The sequence below is a fragment of the Ammospiza nelsoni genome, unplaced genomic scaffold (genome assembly GCF_027579445.1).
Source record: "Ammospiza nelsoni isolate bAmmNel1 unplaced genomic scaffold, bAmmNel1.pri scaffold_54, whole genome shotgun sequence".
NCBI classification, from domain to species: domain Eukaryota; kingdom Metazoa; phylum Chordata; class Aves; order Passeriformes; family Passerellidae; genus Ammospiza; species Ammospiza nelsoni.
Window position 1 is genome coordinate 341561 of NW_026683192.1, and position 19435 is coordinate 360995.

Sequence of the window (19435 nt, forward strand, 5' to 3'; positions counted from 1 at the left end):
AAGTTTTCCTGACTGATCCTCTACATCTAAATTAGTAAACTTCCGAGCCATGTCTTTTAATCATTCTAAAAAGGCAGACGGAGACTCATTCTTGTCCTGCTTGACCGAAGACAACTTAGACCAGTTCATAGTCTTAGGTATTCCTGTCCTAATTCCTTCCACCAACAATTCCTGATATCGTTTTACAGCCCTTATTCCTCCCGTAGAGTTTGGGTCCCACTTAGGTTCCTCACTTGGTACCAATTCATCAACTGTCTCATTTAGTTGTCTCAACCGAATTTCCTCACGAGCCTTTTCTCTACTGGCTCTAATAACCATTTCCTTTTCCGTGGAATCCATTATAGTATCTAATAATACCTGTAAATCATTCCAGTCCGGATTCTGAGTCTTTATTACCATTTTAACCACCCTTGCCACCCTTTCAGGATCCTCCCGATAACTCCCCGCTGATTACTTCCATATTACCAAATCCCCGGGCGAGAAAGGCACCTTTATAAGTATCCTTTCTCCCTGTGGTCCCACAGCTTCCCTTAACGGCGCAATTAACTGTGGCCCCTTCTGCCCCTTCCTTCCCTTGCGAGTCCGCCCTGCTAACGGAGTTCTTTTAACACTCTCATTCTTTTCACCATCACCACCATCACTATCACTCTCACTAGATCCCATTTTTATAGCTATATCCGCAGGGGGACCAGGGGGCACATTAGGAGCAACCGGAACCCTCAGAGGTGCTATACAATAAGACAAATCTTCCTCGACTGAAGGATACAAATTACGCTCCTTTCTTTCTTTACATCCCACACACTCCCTTTCATCATTCACTTCTAAAACCAAGATACCACATTCCTTTTGCCATTCCTCTTTCCGATATAAAACGAAAAACAAATCCAAATATGGTATTTCATCCCATTTCTCATTTCTCCTTAAAAATTGCATCAAAGATTCCATTATCCCCAATTCCAGTGTACCATTCACCGGCCATCCCGCTTCCCCAATCTCATATTCAGGCCACCAATGATTACAATAATCTATCATTTTACTTTTATCCAATTCTTGATAATACCCCTCACTTTTCCACCGTTTCAATATACAACCTAATGGTATATTTCCAGGTATTTTACCATTGGCTTGCACTAAGGTTTTAAAAGTTTTAAAAGACATCATATTACAGCCTTTAATTCCACTATTAATCCCAATAAACCCAATATACCTTAAACCAATATACCTTCTCGCCGTCCTTCCCTAAAACAAACAGGAGGCGAGTTCCGGTCCTGCGTCCTTAGACGTCTTATAGCCGGAGCCTAGGCTTTTTTTACCAACCACCAAATCCAAATCCAATTATCACCTTTTTCCAATATAAAGCACCTTCGGGCTTACCTTGGCAGTTGTCCAACAGGCGCGGGATGTCGGGGACGACCGATTACTCCGCGAGAAGTGCTCGGTGCTGGCTTGGAGTGGATCGGGACACGAACCGCCCCAGCAGCCCTTGGAGTCCTGCCGCAGTCGCCAAGCCTAGGGCTGATGTGGGGGTTTACCCCTTCGAAATGCTGTACGGGATACACTCCAAGACCACCCCAGCCTCAGGGACCAGCAGATTAACACATACTTGACCACCCTAATGCGATATAGGGAAGAACTGCGGAAAAGAGCATGATAGCCCAAAAGACCACCACAGAAAGAAGGTGAATTTCATGCCAGCAGAACCAAAAGTCTTGTGAAGAAACCTGAAAAATGGACTACCACATTTAAACCAGGTGATTGTATATTCATTAAATCATGGAAGAAGACTTCATTAACCCCACAGTAGAGGGTGTAAATGTAAAATTTGTCAAGATAGACGGTAGAATCAGCCACAAAAGAAAAAGGGGGGAGTCAAGTTCTTGGCAAAATCATAGACGGTGCCCCTGTAATCCTATCCCTCGTACCTTTTGATAATGAGCTCCTTCTCTCCGAAACAGCATAACAGTGATAGGTTAGACCCTCCTGAAGAAATACCTCTGCTGCCGAGAAGACTATACCTCTCTCGTAGCACGAGGCAACCGAGTTGACAAGCAAAGGCAGAGTGGTAAGTACCTGTGGAGGAATCGATTCTAGCCTAACAAAGAGAAAGATTATGGAACAGGCAGAGCATGAACTCCTAAAAGGAAAAGGGGAACAGTCACTAAGTTGGGGAATGAATTGGCAAATATTTAAATCCGGAGGCAATATCTACCGTCCGACCTGGCAGGTTCTGGTTTTTCTCTTCTAAATGTTGTAACCTGAGTGGATAAGGTTCTGCCAGAGTTTTATATTGGGGAAGGGCATATCCCTGTGTTTCTACCCCTACAGGAGCTGTATAACTACCTGCAAAGTGGACCAAGCCTGCTTTCAATGCAACGGCAGGTGGACAAGCTGGCAGACAAGGAGCGATTAGAGGAGAAGCTACCCCTGATCCTGCGGCCACTACTGATACAACTGAAAGGACACTCGAAAGCCGTCGACAGGGCCGTGACACACCACCAAACGGCTAAGGAATTGATTGACACTGTTGAATCATTATCGCCTTTTTACATAAGGGGACCAGCAGGGAAAAACTGCCTTGAGTGTTATAGCCCGTATTGTGCCACTTGGGTAGCACTGTATTGTGGGGGTTGTGGTAAAACCTTTTGGGTGGAACAATCTTTGCTCTGGCACTTATGGTGCAACACATGCCAGCACAAGCACACATTTGATAGCTGGCAGAGGGACCTGAGGAGGCAGACGGGGCTGGATACCGCTTCGGCTTTAGATTTTTACGAATCTCCTGAACAGAAGATTTTGGCTCACTATCGGTGGGAGATAAAGCTTACTATAAAAAAGGTTAAAGCTCAAAGTAGGTCTTATATACCTTCCGCAAGGTGTAGGAGATTGGTGCCCTCAACACATCGTTCTATTGTAGGGCCCATTAAAGGAAATCCTGATAAAGCATTAGATCAATGTATAAAAGAATTACAGGACTTTAGACTACAACAGCCAGGAGTAAAGCTAAAGGTTGATAGAAAAAGGAAGGAAAAGAAAAAGGGAAAGGAAAAATAAAACTTATTTTTTATTGTATTTCTTAGTGCTGTAAGAGCTGGTATCACAGAAGTAACATGCTTTAACCAGCCAAAAAGAAAACATGAGTAATGTTTGCTAATCAAACTAAACAATCATCGTTTTGCCTGAGTTTAAGAAAAGTTATTAGCGCTTTCTGGACATACTTGGTGGTCTAGCCTGTACTTTTGTAACACATGTTATAAGAATATTGGGTGTGATTTTTACTGCTTTTGTTTATTTTGCCTTGTGTTTTGATTGTTAATTGTATTTAGAACAAGGACAGTTGAATGATAGAAGAATCTTGGCTCCCAGAAGAAGAGAGAGCAGTAGATACACTACTCAGGCTCACTTTTGGGCCATGCCTTTTATAGATTAATTGCCATAGTAAAAAGACGTTTAGAAGTTGCACATTTGATGCTGTTTAAGAGCTAGCAAAACAAGAACTGAAACGATTTGATGAACAAAATGGTTAAAAAGAAAAAGGGGGGAATTGTAATGGGTTAAAACTTTAAGTTTGTTCATCAAAACTGACAAAGTTATTCCAGTAAGACTGCTGCATCACCTCAAGTTTGTTTAAGTAAATTTCCAGACTTTAAAGGATAAGGAAGGTGAAACCAAAAAGACAATCAGTTTCACAAACATTTGTTTATCTGTTAAGTAAATTGTTAATGTGGGTGGGGGGTTTGCTATGATTGATAACACAGTATCAGCTTATCCGCTCAGTAAACGTAGGATTCCAGGAACTCAGCAGATTGAGCCTAAAAATTCCAGGAATCAGACAAAGGAAAATTACCAACCTTCATCTTCAGACCCCGGGAAGTGGACTATGACCACCTAAACGCAAAAGAAGAATATGCAGAGTACTACACATCAACCCGGAAGCAGGACTGTATAAGAACTCCACAGAAAATCAGAAGGGTGTGACAGTGGCGGAGCGGAGACTCCCCTCGCCCAGCGCTGATTTGCTTATTGCCTTGCCCGCTGTAATCAATAAATTCTCAATTGGTTTTACTTGGCAAATTGTCGTCTCAATTTTTAACAGGTCTGACTAGCATTTTTAAAGAGGGGATGGTGCAAGGGGTGGATACAACTCTCACCCAGTGAGGGGATCTTAGGGGAGGAACAGATCACTCAGCAACTCCAATAAGGATCATTTAGGGGAGGGAAGAAGCCTCACAAACCAATCAACCATTGAGACATAGCTGACTAACACAGAACATTTGAGAATACATGGGGAGTGACTACAGAGTCTGACAAGAGTAGGAGTAGTACAAGTGAGATTGACAAGGGCTTAGAAGGGAATGAGGGGAGGAGCAGGGAGACTGACACACTGACGGGCAGACAAGTGGCGGGAAAACTTTGTGGTAAACAATTTAGGACTGAACCATTAGGGGGAACAAAATGGGGTACATGGGAGAAACCATTATAACTAACTAACATAGGAAATCTAACTTTTATGTTAAAACACCTGTAGAACACCAACTACCACAGGTAGGGTCTGAGGACTGGAGGGAGGGAGCTGTCAACAGGGAGGGAGAAGGAAGGAGCTATGGGAGCTTCCCACAGACTCAGCTGTGCCAATCATCAGCTGTGCCTGGAGATCCAGCTGGTCTCCTCTGGTCTCCAGGTGGTCTCACCTTCCAAGGGATCTGGAGAGATCTCTGAAGCCAGGCTGTGGAACTTGCAGTTTATTGTAAAGGGTATGGGTGCCAGGCCCTGTTCAGAGCTGCCAGACACAGCTGGAGCAGGCCTGAGAGAAGTAAAGAGAGTGGGAAAGAGAGAAGGCAAGAGTGTGGTAAAGAGATGAGAGAGAGAGAGAGTGGATGAGAGAGCGAGGTTCTCATTAAAATACAATAAATCATCTTCTGTGTTGAATATTCTAATTCTCACTAACCAATCTAGTACAAGATACAAATCCTATAGCATTTACATACAGCCTATAGGAATCATTACATTACCATACTGTGTTACATTTTAAACCCTAAAAACTCCTCTTTGGACCCCTTCTGCCAAGCTAGTGGGGTCTGCTTGGACCCTTGGAGCTGTCTGCAAGCAGAGGGAATTGTTTTATCAAAAGGGGATTACCTTCAGTTGCCCATATCATTGTTTTCCAGTTGTTCAGTAACTGAGGTATCTCAAAGCTTGCTTTCATTTCAATCTTGCTTATAGTTTCTATATCCTCAAAATCTTTTAAAAGGCAATCATATTTATAAGGCTTTCCTGTTTCATCTTCCCCAGCAATCCAATTTGTTTTATGGCTTAATAATGTTACAAGTAAGAAATGATAAAGCCAATCAATAATCAATAATTTTTATTTTTTTTTTCACAACCAAGATTCGGTTTCCGATAGCCACAATCAAAGGGACAGCTTTGAGCCTGGGATTGGCGCTGGGTGAACACTGATCTAAACTCTATCACTTTGGATCCCCTCTGCTCACAAATGTTGTCTCCTTCAGGTTGGTTTTATACAGCTTTTTCCACCTGGGGCAGAGTTTCTCCTATTCTTCTTGTCCCTTCACATTTTTATGTAGTTTCCTTTTCTCTGTGCTGGGCTGGACAGAACTGTTTCTGGGAAGTGATGAATGCTGATTGTCGAGTTACGGGAACCGAGCATTGGGATGCACACCCTTGAAGACTCTGACTATCTTGATCATAGATACTTACTGAGTATTCATCGCTTTGGTGTCTCTGGACTGTCCTGGGAAAGGGCCCATCTCTGCACAGAGCCACGTCTTTTTGCTTGCTAATTAGTTTTTTCTCTCCACTGCCGTCTGTGATTTCTCAATTTGTGAAGCAATCTTGTCCCTGGCTGCAGCTTGTGGTTTTAAATCTTTAAGAATTTTTTTGTAGAAGCACAACTTATTTAATGTATATTTTACACAGACACAAATTATTCCATAACATATATCACAATAAGGTGAGGAATTAATGGATTTTTAAGTTCCACTGGAAAGCAGGCACATGGATTCAGAGCTATCACACACTAACTGTGTGGTTTTGGGCTTACTTTAATAATGGTACTTGCTGTGAGGAAATGACACCGGTGGAAATTTTCTCCCAACCCTTCACCCAGCTCTTTTGGTCTGCCCCACCAGTTTTCAAAGGGTTCAGATCCACTCTAAATGCTAATGATATCATACAGTGGGTGGTGTTGCTGATAGGACTGTTCTATTTAGCATTCAGAGATAAGGGAAGATTGACCTGGATAAAACCACGCTGACACCTACCCCAGAGACAAGGGATGCTGCTGCCCCAGAGCCTGCCCCTGCCCCACAGCCCACCTCAGAAATGAACCACCCAGACTGGGTGGGTTCTAGTGAAGGAGATGGGCCAGATGCTGAAGGAGCACATTTTCCCAGCTGGTGAGAAACCCTCCCCCTGCCTCACAGAGGGAGAGTCTGATAGTGCAGCAGTGGAACACAACTGTTACAACTGTCCAGGTTCCAGCTGAACTGCAAGGGCAGTCACAGCCAGCAGCAGTTGCTCCTGTGGAAACGAGGAGGTCTAAGATGAAATCAGAGCACCCAGGTGAGGATAAGAAAGGAGGGCTCTCACAACCCAGAGGGGAGCGAACAGTTGAGATCATCACCGAGTCCCTGATGTACAAAAGTCTCTGTAATCTGCACAAAGACATAGTATGACGGGGACATGAGGCTTATACAACCTGGCTACTCTGGGTCTGGGACCTTATGGGTAAAGGCGTGCAGCTGGATGGTGGTGAGGCTGGAATTTGGGACCCTTGACCCAGGATTCAGGTGGGAATCCGATTTTTGAAAGGGAGTCAAGGTCCCCTTCTCTCTGGGAGTGGCTTTTAATGAGTGTCAGAGAGAGGTTTGTCCACAGGGAGAGACTGCAGGAGCACCACCATAGAATGTGCTGGAAGACCCTCGAGGAAGGGCTCCAAGAGCTGAGAGAAGTGGCAGTATTGGAGGTACTCTTTGGGAGGGATGGACAGCATGATAATGACCCCAGCAAGGTCAGGTGCCCAGGGCAAATGTTGTGCAGTCTGGCAAATCTGGGGCCATCCCAACACACCACCTTCATTGCAACGATTAATGCTGATACCAACCGAGAGACAGTGGGTTCTGTCACCAACAAGCTTAGATATTGTGAGAGTGTGATCAATGGCCCAATGCAGGCTCATGTCTCTGCTGTAATTAAGAGCCTACAAGAAGAGATGAGGGTGGAGGGAGGAAGAACAGTTCCCACATGGCACCAGTGTGAGTCACAGGCCCCAAAGTCAGAGCCCAACATCCCCCAGCCAGAGAGAGAGGGTACACCCCATGGGCTGACCTGTGGTTCTTCCTGTGTGACCATGAGGAAGACATGGGAAGGTGGGGTGGGAAGCCCACTTCTGTCCTGGCAGCACAGATGCATCAACTCAAGGAGGGAAACACTAACTGAGGGAGTTCCCCTAAAGTGAAGGTGGCCTCAACCTCCCATGACCAAGTTACCAGGTGTGATCTGTCAGATTCCCTTGAAAGTACCTCTAGTATGTATGCCCAAGAAAGAAATAATAACAAGGGCTAGGGGGGCCCTGCCTCTAGCCAGGAAGAGGTACAGCAAAACTGGATGTTCCTGATGGTGTGGATCCAATGGCCTGGCACATCAGAACCACAAAAACACAACGCCTTTGTTGATACAGGTGTGCAGTGTACCCTGATACCATCGGGACATGTGGGGGCAGAACCTGTTTCCATTGCTGGGGTGATGGGGGGATCACAGCAATTGACCCTGTTGGGAACTGAGGGGAGCCTGACTGGGAAGGAGTGACAGCAACATCCTATTGTGACTGGCCCAGAGGCCCCGTGGATTCTGGGCATAGACTTCCTCTGGAACAGCTTTACTAAGACCCAAAGGGACTCAGGTGGGCGTTTGGAATAGCTGCTGTAGAGGCAGAGGACATTAATCAATTAACCACCTTGCCTGGCCTATCAGAAAGCCCATCTGCAGTAGGACTCCTGAGGGTGGCAGAGCAACAAGTACCAATTGTCACCTCAATGGTGCACTGCCAGCAATATTGAACAAATCAAGATGCCGTGATCCCCATCCACAGAATGATCCATAGGCTGGAGAGCCAAGGGGTTGTCAGCAAGACCCACTCATGCTTCAACAGTCCCATCTGGCCTGTGCACAAGTCTGACAGAGAATGGAGATTGACAGTGGACTATCGTGCCTTGAATGAAGTGACTCCACTGTTGAGCGCTGCTGTGCCAGACATGCTGGAATTCCAGTACAAGCTGGAGTCCAAGGCAGCAAAGTGTTTTGCCACTATAGACATTGCTAACACATTTTTCTCTGTTCCTCTGGCAGCAGAATGCAGGCCTCAGTTTGCTTTCACCTGGAGGGGCATGCAGTACACCTGGAACCGACTGCCCCAGGGATGGAAGCACAGCCCCACCATCTGCCATGGACTGATCCAGACTGCACTGGAAAAGGGTGAGGCTCCAGAACATCTGCAGTACATCGATGACATCATTGTGTGGGGGAACATGGCAATGGAAGTGTTTCAGAAAGGAGAGGATCATCCAGATTCTGCGAGAAGCTGGCTTTGCCATCAAGAAGAGCAAAATCAAAGGACCTGCCCAAGAGATCCAATTCCTGGGAGTAAAGTGGCAAGATGGACTGTGTCAGATTCCCACTGAGGTCATCAGTAAGATCCAAACAATGTCTCCATCAACCAGCAAGAAGGAAACACAAGCTTTCCAAGGTGCCATAGGCTTTTGGAGAATGCACATCCAGATCGTGAGCCCTCATTACCTGGTCACCCACAAGAAGAATGATTTCCACTGGGAGCCTGTATAGCAACAAGCCTTTGCTCAGATCAAGCAGGAGATGGCTCATGCAATTGCCCTTGGCCCAGTCAGGACAGGACCAGAGGTGAAGAATGTGCTCTACTCTGCAGCTGGGAACCGTGGCTTGTCCTGGAGCCTTTGGCAGATGGTGCATGCGGATACTCAATACCAACTACCAGGATTCTGGAGCCGAAGCTACAGAGAGTCCGAAGCCAACTACACTCCCACAGAGAAGGAAATCTTGGCTGCCTGTGAAGGAGTCCAGGCTGCCTCAGAGGTGACTGGCATGGAAGCACAACTCCTCCTGGCACCCTGAATACCAGTGCTGGGGTGGATGTTTAAAGGAAAGGTTCCCTCTACCCACCATGCCACCGATGCCACATGGAGTAAATTAATTGCCATCATCACACAGCACGCCCGTACTGGAAACCTGAATCACCCTGGGATTTTGGAGACAATTACACACTGGCTGGAAGGTGAGAACTTTGGTCTCACTGATGAAGAGAAACAAGTGACACGGCTAAAGAAGCTCCACCATTCAATTAGCTACCAGCAGAGGAAGCACACTATGCGCTTTTCACTGACGGTTTCTGTCGCATTGTAGGGATGAGCCAGAAGTGAAAAGCAGCCGTATGGAGCCCCACACAACATTTGCACAAGCTACTGAAGGAGAAGGTGGATCAAGCCAACTTGCTGAACTCAAAGCTGTTCAACTGGCCCTGGACATTGCTGAGAGAAAGAAGTGGCCAAAGCTTTACCTCTACACTGATTCATGGATGGCAGCCAATGCTCTGTCAGGTTGGCTGGAAAGGTGGAAAAAGGCAAACCAGCAGCATAGAGAAAAATCAATCTGGGCTGCTGATGGATGGAAAGACATTGCCTCTCAGGTAGAAAATCTATCTGTGACTGTCCACCATGTAGATGCCCCTGTCCCCAAGAGCTGGGCCAGTGAGGAGCACCAAAACAATGAGCAGGTAGGTCAGGCTGCAAAGATAGAGGTGTCAACGATAGATTGGCAGCATAGGGGGAGTTGTTCCCAGCTTGATGGGCCCATGATGCCTCAGGTCACCAGGACAGATATGCCACCTATAAGTGGACATGAGACCGAGAGGTGGATCTAATCATGGACAGTATTTCTCAGGTTATCCATGACTGTGAGATGTGTGCTGCCTTCAAGCAGGCCAAGCAGGCCACCTCTGGTATGGTGGGCGGTGGTCCAAGTACAAGTATGGGGAGGCCTGGCAGATTGACTCCATCCCACTGCCCCAGACACACCAGGGCAAGCGCTACATGCTCACCATGGTGGAAGCCACCACTGGATGGTTGGAAACCTACCCTGTGCCTCATGCCACTGCCCAGAACACCATCCTGGGCCTGGAAAAGCAAATCCTGTGGAGACATGGTGTGGGAGGATCTTTGTCCATTTGTCCCAGGTGTCCACGGGGTTGGGTTTCTTACCTAGGTATGGGTTGTCATTTGGTGACAGGGGAGCTCCCACCAGGCATGTTGAGAGCAGATCGTCTATGCTTCCCATGGCCATGCATAGATTGTCTGGCTTTAATGACTTTGCCAAAGTGACCTAGATGTTTTGTTTTGGCTGAGGGACGATCCAGCTGGTGGTCTGTTGCAGACATTTTTTCATAGAAATCCTTTCTTTGGGATTTGTTCATCTTCTGGGAAGCTGAGGCCCCAGAAGAAGAATGTAAACAATTGTTATCGGCTGGTGTGGAATGCAACAGGTGCAGCGGTGATTGGTCTTCTGTGAGTGTTTGGATTTGCTGACCACTCACAGGAGAGTTTGTCCTTCCTTTCTGCTGGACTTTGTTATTCATTCTTTTCTATGCTATTCTTAGGTTAGCAGCCTCTGCAACTTCTCTCTTTATTCTTTTTAGTATAGTAATAATGTATTATATATCATATATCAATAAATCTAGCCTTCTGATCATGAAACAAGATTCTCGTCCACTTCTCTCACCCTGAAGACCTTATCAGGTCGCTGTAATAGTGGTCACTTGGATATGGATGAGGGCTGAATAAAGACGATGGCAACGGTGACACTGGTACTGCTGCAGGGTGCCCTGGAGGATGTTGCAGAAAGAATCATACTTCTTCTTTCCCACTGGGTAGTTTTCACTTGTATATGGCAAAAACACACATTAGTTGACTTATTTTAAGACATCCTTAAATATTCTTAAGTTCCCCCTATAGTTCTTAACAACTCCTCCCAGTCACTGCCTTCTCTTTTTTAAGGGAAGTTTGAGGCAGGGAAAAGGGAGTAGTTTCAAGAGGGGAAAGAGGGAGCGGTAGAGATAAAGGGTCACTGGTAGAGGGACGGAAAAGGGAGGGGTGTGTCTGCATTTGAGATTGACATGGACGTTATCAGTGGGATATATCTACGTGCAATGAGTGTCCTTGCCACAGTGTTTGGATAGATGAATTTCTTTTTTCTTCATCTCCAAGAGAAAGCTGCTTCTGGGGCATGGTGGGAGAGGGAGCTGACTTTGTGTTCATTTGAGGGGTCGTCTTCGGATCTGTGGTCTACATAGGGACTGATAAATCTTCTGGGAATCCATTGGGGTCCTGTATCTGTAGAAACACAAGCATATCCTCTCCCCCACATAATGAGAGGCTATTGCCCTTCAATAATTTTACATTCATGATTCTGGTCAAGTACCGGAGGTCTTTCTTTGAGGTGTGTGTACATGTTGGTATGAAAGTGCCTTAAGACAGGGGGTTTGGTTCTTTTTGAGAGCAATTCATGAAATAGATATGATATTAGAATTAATGAAATTCGAATAACATAAACTACTTTGCACAGTCTTTCTTGTGAAAGGAGGGAGCTGGGGGCTATGCACAAATCACAAACAGGACAGGACTGCTGTGGAACGTGCCTTGAGCTGTTTTATTTTCCAGCATCAGTCTCATTACATGGTTATGACAGTGGGAAGATGCCATCAACTCACATCCCAAGCAGCAGACCAAGAAGTTAATGTTACAACTTACTTTATAAGTTTTTTGACCAATCACACAAAGCAAAAGCATATTGACAGTTCTATCCAACCCCTGTAAGCACAGGTACCTTTGGATAAAACAATGCTTACTTATTTTGAATACAATACCTGCTTGTAAGCCTGAAAACACAATGCACAGAGCTCCATTATTAAGCTTCAAACTTCCTAATATCTTGCCAGAAAAACTTTTCTGTATCTTAAGGAGTTATTCTAGACAAGCATTAATACACAGACCATTGTTCTATTTGTCCTTGCTTTTCTACTTTTCAAATAATTTTTCTGCTGATTTATCTCATGGCTGCTGCTTAGCTCTAATCACAGTTCTGCTGTCTCTGAGGCCTGCCTTTTGCAGCTTTCCAGAAACCCTCTGATTTTGTGGATTCTCACAGTGGACACAAGTTCAGCTATTTTAAATCAAATGCGCACTAATTTAGATAATAATAGACATGGCACACTACAAAATGGAGCTGCTATAGATTTTTTGCTGTTAGCACATGGGCACAGGTGTGAGAATTTTGAAGGAATGTGTTTTATGAACCTCTCTTCTATTCACAGGAAACTCAAACAACTAGAAGACAACATGAAGAAATTGACTCTCAATGACTGGGGCTTGGATGAATGGTTTGAGGGATGAGGAATAACTGGATGATTGAAAGATACCTTAAAGAGAGCTTTGTTATTACTAGTAGTTATTATTACATTGCTTTGTGCTATTCCATGCATAGTGAAATTGGTGACCTGCTTGGTAGAAAATACAGTAAAAAGGGTTTGGCTGGTGCAAGAAGAAGAAGGGGGAATTGTAGCAATGTATCTGAGCAACTTAGGCCACACTGTGCACCAGCCATGTCGCTTGTAGTCATTCTTATCAGAGCCCTCTGGAATTCACCAAGATTACTAAGACATAAAGTGTGCTAAATGAAGAAAGAAAAGGCTGAGAAACAAAATACCAGGACCAGAAGAACTCGATAAAAGAAGGCTGTGAACCACCTAGACTGGAAACAATCACATATCCTGCGAAGTGCGTGCAGAACACAAGGACAAGAGAGATACACCAATGAAGAAGAGCGTGATCAGTCTATGCAGTAGGGTTAGAATGTACAAATAAGTGCATAACATAAACAATCAATGGCTTCTGCTTAATCATACTGGTTATTAGTATGGGAGTCCTGTTTTCCCACAATGCGTGCCTGGGAAGGAGGGATGATTCTTTTCAATAAAAAGGAAAGCACTGAGGCGGGAGCAGGAGACAAGTAACCCTTGCAGGCCTGGGGCCTCATTGCCTCCTTGTCCCTGCTCAGCAGCCTGGCAGGGGCCGCCCCATGCTCCTGCCCTTGCCATTGCACATCCCCACATGCCAGTGCCCATCCCAGCAAGAGCCCTGAGCAAGGAGAGAGGGACAGGATCTGCCTGACCAGGGGCTGGGGCTCAGGCCTTGGCCCTTTGCATTCCTCAAACACATCCAGCTTTGCTCAGCACCAGAGACACCTTTGCCTTGTTTGCCCCAGCTGTCATCACTGCCTCCAGTGTTCTGCTCTAACAGGAACCTGGAGACACTTTCCCAGTCGTGTCCCTCAGTGGGACCCATTAAAACTTCAAGAAACTTTGGAGTCTAAATTTAATTTTGAGTTCTTGAGAAGTTTCTGGAAGATGCTCTCAGGGAATGAGTCTGATGTAACAACACCAAATCCCCAAGAGGCTCATTAAGGTCCTTGTGCTGTGTCTGTGCTGCTGAGCTTTAAAGGAACAGCTCTTCCCAGGGCCACGTCCTCTCCCAGCCCAGCAGGGCTGAGGGCTCTGCCTGCAGGCACTGAGGGGACAGGAGCCAGGCAGAGACAGGCTGAAGGCAATCAGGATTGGGAAGACATTGAGCTGAGACTTCACCTGGGGAAACATCTTCACAGACCTCTGCATGGTGAGTGTGTGGGTGCAGGGCAATATCCCCTGTGCTCCTGGAGGGATCTCCTGAAGCCAGCACACCCCACAGCCTGGGGGATGTGTCAGGAGGACTCTCTCAGTTTCTCTGTGGCACAGGAGGAGGAGGAGGAGGATGTGATGCAGAGCAGAGCTGCCCTGGGCACCGTCAGAGGGAGAGGGCAGGACGGCTCCTGCTGCCAGGGACGGCTGCAGGGGCTTAAGCTGGGGCTGCATCCAGGGCTGCCCAGGGCTGTCCTGCAGAGCAGCTCCTGCAGCCCTCAGGGCTCTTGGCCAGCCCAGGGCATGTGCCAGCTGCCAGGGGCAGCTCCCAGCCTGCCTGGCAGCTCCCCATGGACGCTGCAGGGGAGAAGTTGGAGGTGGAAGGAGCCACCCCCATCAGGGCAGATTCCTCCTGCTCTGGAGATGGTACTGCATGGCCAGGGCTTCTCTCGGCTTTCTCCTAAAGGGAAGGGAAAGGGGCTGTCAATTTTGGCTGTGTCATTGAGACTCCTGCACTGTCAGCCTGGGCATCAGCAGATGTGCCTCAGATCTCCCTCAGAAAGTGCCTCCTCAGCCTCCTCTCCCTACAGACAGCAGCAGCAGCAGCTTGGCTTGCAGCATCTCTGTCTGGCTTGCCCTTAAGGCCCTGCTGCCACGGAGATGCCCCTGGGAAATGCCCTGTGATGGGAGGGGTCTGCAGGGCAGAGCTGAGCCCCCAGGGCTTGGCTGGGCTCTGGCAGCACTGGCAGGGACAAGGCTTGGATAGAGAGGAACAGCTCCAAGTAGGCAAAGTTACAGACAGCAGAGAGCCAGACGCATCCTTGGTATCCCTTTCTGTTCAGGTGCACTGGGAAAGAGAGACGGACTTAGAGAAATTGACTTTGAAACTGGAGTCTTTAGAAACTCCACTTTTGTTTTTAAACATGTTTAAAATTTCATCACCCTGAAATAAGAGGAGATGTAATAGGCATAGGCACCTGTGTGGGAACAGTAGGTCTGACTGCACTGGGGCACAGAGAGCCCTGCTTTGCCTTTTGGGCTTCCCTGGGGTTCAGGCTGAGAGCAATGCTGAAGATGAGGAAGGAACTCAAAAGCATAAACCAAATCAAAAATAAAAAATGCTTAGTGAAATTCCCCCACAGATAGAAAAGTAGTTTTGAGGGAATTCCTAAAATAACCTCATAGGATTGACTCAAAGCGCTTGTCAATGTCTTCTTTCAACAGTCCACCATGGCCAGAGTGAAAAAATGTCCAACAGCAGCTCCATCAGGCACTTCCTCCTGCTGGCATTGGCAGACACGCCGCAGCTGCAGCTCCTGCACTTCTGCCTCTTGCTGGGCATCTCCCTGGCTGCCCTCCTGGGCAACGGCCTCATCATCAGTGCTGTAGCCTGTGGCAACCACCTGCACACGCCCATGTTCTTCTTCCTGCTCAACCTGGCCCTCAGCGACCTGGGCTCCATCTGCACCACTGTCCCCAAAGCCATGCACAATTCCCTCTGGAACACCAGGGACATCTCCTACACTGGATGTGCTGCACAGCTCTTTTTCATAATGTTCTTCCTCTCAGCACAGTATTTCCTCCTGACCATCATGTGCTACGACCGCTACGTGTCCATCTGCAAACCCCTGCACTACGGGACCCTCCTGGGCAGCAAAGCTTGTGCCCACATGGCAGCAGCTGCCTGGGCCAGTGCCTTTCTCAATGCTCTCATGCACACAGCCAATGCATTTTCCCTGCCCCTGTGCCATGGCAATGCCCTGGGCCAGTTCTTCTGTGAAATGCCTCAGATCCTCAAACTGTCCTGCTCCAAATCCTACCTCAGGGAAATTGAGGTTTCTCTTTTCTCTATCTCTGTAGCTGTAGGTTGTTTTGTTTTCATTGCTTTCTCCTATGTGCAGATATTCAGGGCTGTGCTGAGGATCCCCTCTGAGCAGGGACGGCACAAAGCCTTTTTCACCTGGCTCCCTCACCTGGCTGTGGTCTCCCTGTTTCTTAGCACTGGCTTTTTTGCCTGCCTGAAGCCCCCCTCCATGTCCTCCCCATCCCTGGATCTGGTGGTGTCAGTTCTGTACTCGGTGGTTCCTCCAGTCTTGAACCCCCTCATCTACAGCCTGAGGAACCAGGAGCTCAAGGCTACAGTGTGGAGACTGATGACTGGATGGTTTCAGAAACATTAAATGGCTGGCCAGATTCTGCAAATAATCTATAATAAAAGTCATCTTGGATAGTTCTGTTGATTTGGTTTTTTTTCCCCTCTGTTTTAGTTTTTATTATTGTCTCTAAATCTAGGCTTTTCTTTATTCCATTTCTCATTTTCTTTCTCTTAAAATGTCCTGTGGCCCCAGACTTGTCAAGGAGTAGCTGTGCTTTTAGTGACTGTAAATGAACGAAAGGCTCTCCCAGCAAAGTTTTAACTACAGATGCCCCTTCTGTTGCCTTGTCTGGAGCTGCAGCAGCAATGTCTGTGTGCAGAGCTGGGGGCAGATCAGCGCTGGCCCAGCAGCTGTGCCCAGCAGCAGCAGCACTTGGTGTTGCCAGTGCTGCTGCCGTGGCCCTGCCCCGCTGCCCTGGTGGCCCTGGTGTTTCTGCAGGGCCTGAGTGCTCTCGGGACCGGGCACAGCCCTGGGGGTGGCAGTGACGGGGCTGCAGCAGGGACAGGACAGGCCATGGGCACTGCTGGGGCAGCGCTGACACCTCAGGCCAGGGCCTGGGGGCTCCAGGCTCCTTGCCCAGGCTCTCTCAAGAACATGCCCAGGCCAATGCTCAGCACAAAAAGCCCCGTGAGCAGCCCCAGGCTGGCCGTGGGCAGGCTGGGGGCAAACAGCATGGCTGGTGCTCTGCAATGGCCCTGGGGCAGATGGGAAGGAGCAGCAGAGCAGGGGCTGACCCATCCCCAGTGCGCTGGACAGCCCAGGGCAGGGTCCCAGAGCATCCTCACGGAGTAGCCAATGAAATAAACAGGGCCAGGAGACTTCTTCTCCTTTTTATTGCCTTTCTTAAAAGTGATCAGGTGAGGATTGGGCGGCTCGACGAGTCTGCAGCGTCAGTCCTCTCTCCCAGGGCGGCTCAGAGGAGGAGGATATGCACAGCTCTGTGCACTAAGGGCAGAGCTGGGGGATCCCGTCCTCATGGGAGCCTCTAGGGCGTGGTGGTCCTCAACAGGTCTTCCTGTTTTTGCTGCCTGTCTTAGCAGGCCCTCATCTCCGGGGGCTACTCCCGTGGTCAGGGCGAGAGGCTCCAAAGGTGTTCTGCATCTCTGCAGGCTCAGCACTCAGCTCCTCATGTCCAGACATCACTCCAGTCTCTCAACTCTTATCTGGTTCGTTGTTTTTGGGGTTTCTCTGTGGGTTTGGAGTCGGAGGTCCCACAAAGCATGCTGGTCCTGGAGTCACTTTGCATAACCCCCCCCTCCAGGTCTCTTTTCCTCACTGTTCAGGAAGGTCTCCACCCGTTACTGTCTCAGGAGAAGGGCCATTAACTCGCCCCAGCAAGGGCTTTTACTAATACAAAAACAACCATTAACGACAATGACCCGTAATTACCATAACACAGGCAGCAGCCCAGCAGTAGTGGCAACTTTTTTCTCACAAAAAAATATTAACCGAATTTTTGTTCATAACAGCCAACAACATCCCTCCTTGGCAGCCCTGGCCTCTCCCCCAGCTCACACAGGTGCCCCATCCTTGCAGGCACAGACATAGCAGCACTGCCTCAGCAGCCCCTGTTTGCATTGCACAGAGCAGGGGGAGCACCTGCATGCTGTTGGTGTGGGGACATGAACCTGAGGGAGCACAAATGCCATCAGCCCCTGGGGCCAGCAAGGGCTGGGGGACACCAGGGAAACCACTCAGCTTTGTCCTGACCTCTACAGTCAGCCAGAAAGTTTGTTCCCATCAGCTGGGAGTTTCCTGTGCCACTGCAGACACTGTTGCTCAGAGCCAGGGCAGCCTGGCAGCCAGCCCCAAACTGCCCTGAGCATTTCCTTGGCTTCACCTTTGCTTTCTTTCTTCTTTCCTGACACAGATTTCTTCTTCTCGCCCATCGCTGTTCCTTCCCCTGCACACAGCCCATCCCTGTTTGCCCTTTCCTCTCTGGCCCCACTCCCCATTGCAGTTCCTGACTTGGCACCATGGGAACGTCCCTTGGGCAGAAGGATCATCCTACAAGTGCTGCAGGAATTGTCTGCAGGCTCCTGCAGTGCCTGGTGCTGCTCCCTTGCCAGAGGCACCCCAGGCCAGGGGGGCACATCTGGGCTGCTGTGTCTGGCTCTGGGGCTCCCTGTTCTGGGCAATGAGCAGGAGCTGCAGAGGCTCTGCAGGACTGACAGGATGGGCTTTGGGGCTGGCAGGAGAAGCTGAGGGACCTGGGCTGCTGGAGCTTGTGAAGAGGAGGCCCCGGGCTCATTGTGCAACTGCTCCAAGGGTGGTTTCAGAGAATCCCTGAATCAGCAAGGTTGGAAAAGGCCTTGGAGATCATCAAGTCCAACTTGTGCCTGGCCACGGCCTTGTCGCCCTGAGCCTCCTCTTTTCCAGGATAAACATCTCCAGCTCCTTCAACTTCTCCTCACTGGACTTGTGTTCCAGACCCTCACCAGCCTTATTGCCCTTCTCTGGACAGCCACCAGCCCCTCCATGGCCTTCGTAAATCGGGGGCACTCGAGGTGTGGCATCACCAGTGCCAAGCACAGGGGAAGAATCACTGCCCTGCTCCTGCTGGCCACACCATTCCTGATCCAGGCCAGGAGCCATTGGCCTTCTTGCCCACCTGGGCACACTGCTGGCTCCTGTCCAGCCTGCTGTCCATCAGTCCCTGCAGGTCCCTTTCTGCCTGGCTGCTCTCCAGCCACTCTGTCCCCAGCCTGTAGCACTACAGGGGTTGTTGTGGCCAAAGTGCAGGGCCCAGCACTTGGACTTGTTCAACCTCACCTTGTTGGATTTGGGCCCTGGATCCAGCCTGTCCAGGGACCTGTGCAGAGCCCTCCTACCCTCCAGCAGATCCACACTCACACCCAGCTTGGTGTCATCTGCAAATTTGCTGATGCTGGTCTCAGTCCCCTCATGGAGATCATCTGTGCTGATATTGAAATCCACGCTGGCTGGCTCTGGCCATCCTGTGGGTGTCCTGTGATGGCACTCAAGGTGATCTGTTCCATAACCTTTCCAGGCACCCAGGTCAGGCTGACTGGCCAGGAGTTCCCCAGCTCCTCCTTCCAGCCCTTCTTGGGCATGGGCTCACATTGGCACCTCCAGTGCTCTGGGACCTCCCTGTTGAGCCAGGACTGATGGTAAATGATGGAGAGCTTGGGGAGCTCATCCACCAGCTCCCTGATCCCTCTGAGATGGATCCCATCTGCTCCTAGAGACACCTGTGAGCATCTGAGTGGCTCAGCAGGTTCCCAGCTACTTCCTCCTGGATTACAGGGGGCTGTTCTGCTCCCTGTGCACATCCACCAGCTCAGGAGAACACTTGTCCTTAGGACAACCTGTCTTATTCTTGAAAAATGAGGCAAAGAAGGGTTAGGTACCTAACCCTTAGGGCATTTCCCTCACATTTGGTAACCCCATCTCCCCAAATAATGAATGCAGATTGTCCTTCTACCTCCTTTTGCCATAAATTTATTTATAGAAATCTTTTTATTATTCTTCACAGAAGTAGCCTGGG

The 19435-nt window shown here is 48.5% G+C and overlaps 1 protein-coding gene across 1 annotated transcript in view; it reads left to right on the plus strand.

Annotated features, from left to right (window-relative positions):
- Window positions 1-19435, plus strand: part of LOC132087180 (zinc finger protein 883-like) — a 448191-nt gene that overhangs the window by 162473 nt on the left and 266283 nt on the right. Inside the window, exon 5 of the mRNA XM_059493213.1 lies at window positions 10829-10838. Coding sequence (XP_059349196.1) covers window positions 10829-10838 — 10 coding nt within the window. The remainder of the gene's footprint in view (window positions 1-10828; window positions 10839-19435) is intronic.